This window comes from Pterocles gutturalis, unplaced genomic scaffold (genome assembly GCF_000699245.1).
Source record: "Pterocles gutturalis isolate BGI_N339 unplaced genomic scaffold, ASM69924v1 scaffold15729, whole genome shotgun sequence".
Taxonomy (NCBI): Eukaryota; Metazoa; Chordata; class Aves; order Pterocliformes; family Pteroclidae; genus Pterocles; species Pterocles gutturalis.
This window is the reverse complement of record NW_010133483.1, coordinates 1-3,456: the sequence shown is the minus strand read 5'-3', so window position 1 is coordinate 3,456 and position 3,456 is coordinate 1. Positions and strand designations below refer to the sequence as shown.

Here is a 3,456-nt window from a genome sequence, read left to right as displayed (position 1 = left end):
AGGCCCATTTTCAGATGGCAGTTTAGATTCTCAGGGTTTAAGCACTTTACTAGGACACAGGCATTGGCATGTTGTACAGGTAATTGTCACTGGTTGCCCATATGTGCTCTATGCTTGTGTGAGTTTATAGGACTGGAATTTGCAGCTGATCTTATCACTCTCTGCATACCCTTTTCGTCTAGTATGAGATCATTGCCTTTTTATTGCCTCTTGGATTTCCCCTGGTACAGCTTTTTCTTATTGCCAAATGATAAAGGAATGTTGGCCATCTCCGCCTTGTGGCCAGGAGTTTGCATTCCAGCCAATAAAAAACATCTGGACTGTCTTTTTAAAATACTTCAGGATGGAGTAGGTAAATTACCTTCCTATGCTTTGAAAGGGAGAATAATTGCAACATGAAGAAAACCTTTAGGGATTTGTTCTGTTATTTATGCAAATTGCTGATGAATTAACAGCCTTTGGGCTTTGGCTGTATTTTCAAGCAGTCTTAGATGGCATCTATTTAAGCATGTAATTGAAACTTCACAATATCAAGCTTGTGAAGATACTATTTCCAAGGGTAGTAATGGCACAGATTCTATTTTCTGTGTAATATAGAGGAAAAAATTAAGTAACATTTAACCTGTAATTCTCATGTGTCTTCTTCCATGCTTGAATTGGTAGATATTTTTCTAAATAAGGGTTTTTAAAAGGTCCCCAAGATTTTGTTTTTCACATAGTACCTGAAGCAGTATTATTAAGCAGCATTTCACCCTTGGCATGTGCAGGGGCACATGTTCTAGATACAGTTGATTTTACAGTTTACCTGGCCAGGTAGCTCTTTGTCTTTTGAAACTGGTGTAGGATGGAGAAGTCCTCATTCTGTGTAGGAATAAAACTAACGCAAATGGAGTTGCTGTGGGGAGCAACATACCCGTGAGAACAGCCAGTGGATGGGTAATGGGGGCACTTAGTGTGTTGTATCAGACCAAGGACTGGCATTTGAACTTGGCTTTGTATCATTTCACGTGACATGAAGAACCCAGGATCAAGATTTAATTTGCAATATGCCAGTCAAGTGCTCTCATAACAAGGCTTTTGGATGTGCTGATATGTATTTCTGATGGAATTAGAAATTTAATCCCAACAGTGAAAATCCCTCCTGAATGCTGTGTTTATCAAAACTTGTGTGTTCCCATGAAAGGTGCTCATTAGGGGAGAAGTACGTAGTGGGAGGAGAAGAGCAAATTTTAACTATTAATCCGTAATGTAGTATTAGCTGGTTTATGTTGTTAATGCATTTCTATATTTCTTGTATTAAAAACAAGATAACATTTAGGCTTCAGTAACTTTTGGGGGATGGGAGGGGGAAGTAATGGTATCTAAAAAAGAAATCCTACCATTGAAAACCTTTAAGCCAGTGTTTTGGAAAAACATAGACATTATATAAACACCCTTAAAACATTATAATTAATCACTACTTTAATGGTACTTGGTATAGTTACGTGGTTTTGGTTTTCTCACTTTTTTTTTTTTTTTTTAGATTCATAGTATGTATCTAGAGAGCAACTGGCCTATAAGGGTGAGTTATTTTAATATGTTCTTTCTTCTTTAGAGGTATTGGGTTTTTATAACTGTCCCTTAGGTTTGGGTGAGCTCTGGAAGATGAGATCATTGTTTTAAATTACTGAAAGAAGGATATGTGTTGGGCAGTAAAGTAGAAAACATGAAGATACTTTACAAGTTTTGACTCTGACATTATATTGCCTTGTAGTGATGTACTTGGATAGGATATATCATTTAAGTAGGTTCCCTTCTGAGGTTATGGGGTTTTTTTCTCTTTGAACAGTTTTCAGCTATAGACAAGCTTGGACAGAATGTAGCTGTTGTTGGCAAGTTTGGATTTGCACATTATTCTTTACTCACCAAAAAATGGAAACTGTTTGGAAACGTTACCCAGGTAAGAGGTTATGGTACTTTATTCACGTATACTGGAGAGGTTGTATTTTTTGGAATGTGACTCTTGGAGAAAAAAAAAGTGTATTTTTCAAATAAACTATCTGTAGACACACTTAGGCTTACAGATGCTGGTTTTGCATGTGTTTTTCACAAAATGTCTGAAACGCTTATCCTGTGGCTTTGGCACAGTAATTTGTGTTTGATTATTAGAAGTGTGCCTATAATCAGACACTTACTTCCACATGTCTTACCTGAGAGTTTGTGCGAAACATAGCTTTGGATGCCAAGCTAATTTGAGAGAGTTCAGGGATGCCAGTAGCATAAGGAACTGTGTTTTGTAGGATGGTGTTTGTCCTTCACAATATTATTCTTTAGTACTTTGGGTTTTTTTAAACAACAAAAACTTCATATACATAGATTGTCTTTCCACTATGAGTGAAGCTGATAGAGATCATGTATGGTTTTCAGAAATTGCCCACAGAATGTATGTGCGTGTGTGTGCATATGTGTATAAAATTACATTTTTTGTTTGTTTGTTTGTTTTTTTTCAGGAGCAAAATATGATGGTAACAGGTGGCTTAGCATGGTGGAATGACTTCATTGTTCTTGCATGTTATAATTTAAATGATCATCAGGAAGAGGTGAGGTATTTTTCTTCAAAGTAAATCATGTTAAGAATATCTGCTCTGTTCTACAGTAGTGCTATAAATATGAAAGCCTTGATACATAGGTGACTTTTGGTCATGTTCAGAAATTCTTTTTTTAATATATAAGTAAATCCTTTGCAGAAAAGTTTATTATTGCTGTTAAAAACTGTTTTTTGCTGACTACCATGAAGCTACTCATTGTTCTGAAAACTTTGTGACATTTTTGCGTGGTAGCATGAAGCCTATTTTGAGGTATCTAGTTACAGTATTCTGGGACACTTTTGTAAGGTTTTAAATTAGATGGGCAGAAGAGCTTTACTTACTCTTTGGTTTTTAAAAATAATGAATAAAACTCCTTATGTTTGTAGTTCAGTACTTCAGATTTGGCTGTGCTATTCTTTAACCACTTAGGATGTAATCATATAATGCAATTAATAAAACATTTGATGAAACAAAAACCCAATAACATGTCTTGCTAGAAATCCTTGACAGCCATTCCACTAAAAAAGAAAATCCTTGGAACGTGGAATTACTGTTAGTTTGTTGGTAAACAGAACCTGTATTCAAACTGCTCCTTTTCCTTGTAGCTGAGAATCTACCTGCGAACGTCTAATCTTGACAATGCATTTGCACACATCACCAAAGTGCAAGCAGACACCTTACTACTGAGTGTCTTCCGGGACATTGTAATATTGTTCAGAGCAGATTGTTCCATTTGCCTTTACAGTATTGAGAGAAGGCCTGAAGGGTGAGTATTAGTAAATTCTTTTGCAGTAATGTTACTTGTAAATCTGTTCTGAAGCTGAGTGAATTCTTACAATAATACAAAGTTGTTTGATCACAGACTCATAGAATCATAGAATCATTAAGG

The 3,456-nt window shown here is 35.9% G+C and overlaps 1 protein-coding gene across 1 annotated transcript in view; it reads left to right on the top strand.

The window, feature by feature from the left end:
• LOC104467475 (protein RIC1 homolog) overlaps positions 1-3,337 on the top strand; it is a 41,584-nt gene extending 38,247 nt beyond the window's left edge. The window contains 5 exon segments of the mRNA XM_010081260.1: positions 1-79; positions 1,523-1,561; positions 1,829-1,939; positions 2,490-2,579; positions 3,173-3,337. The exon segment at positions 1-79 is cut by the window's left edge and continues 20 nt beyond it. Coding sequence (XP_010079562.1) covers positions 1-79; positions 1,523-1,561; positions 1,829-1,939; positions 2,490-2,579; positions 3,173-3,337 — 484 coding nt within the window.
• The last annotated feature ends 119 nt before the right edge of the window (positions 3,338-3,456 follow it).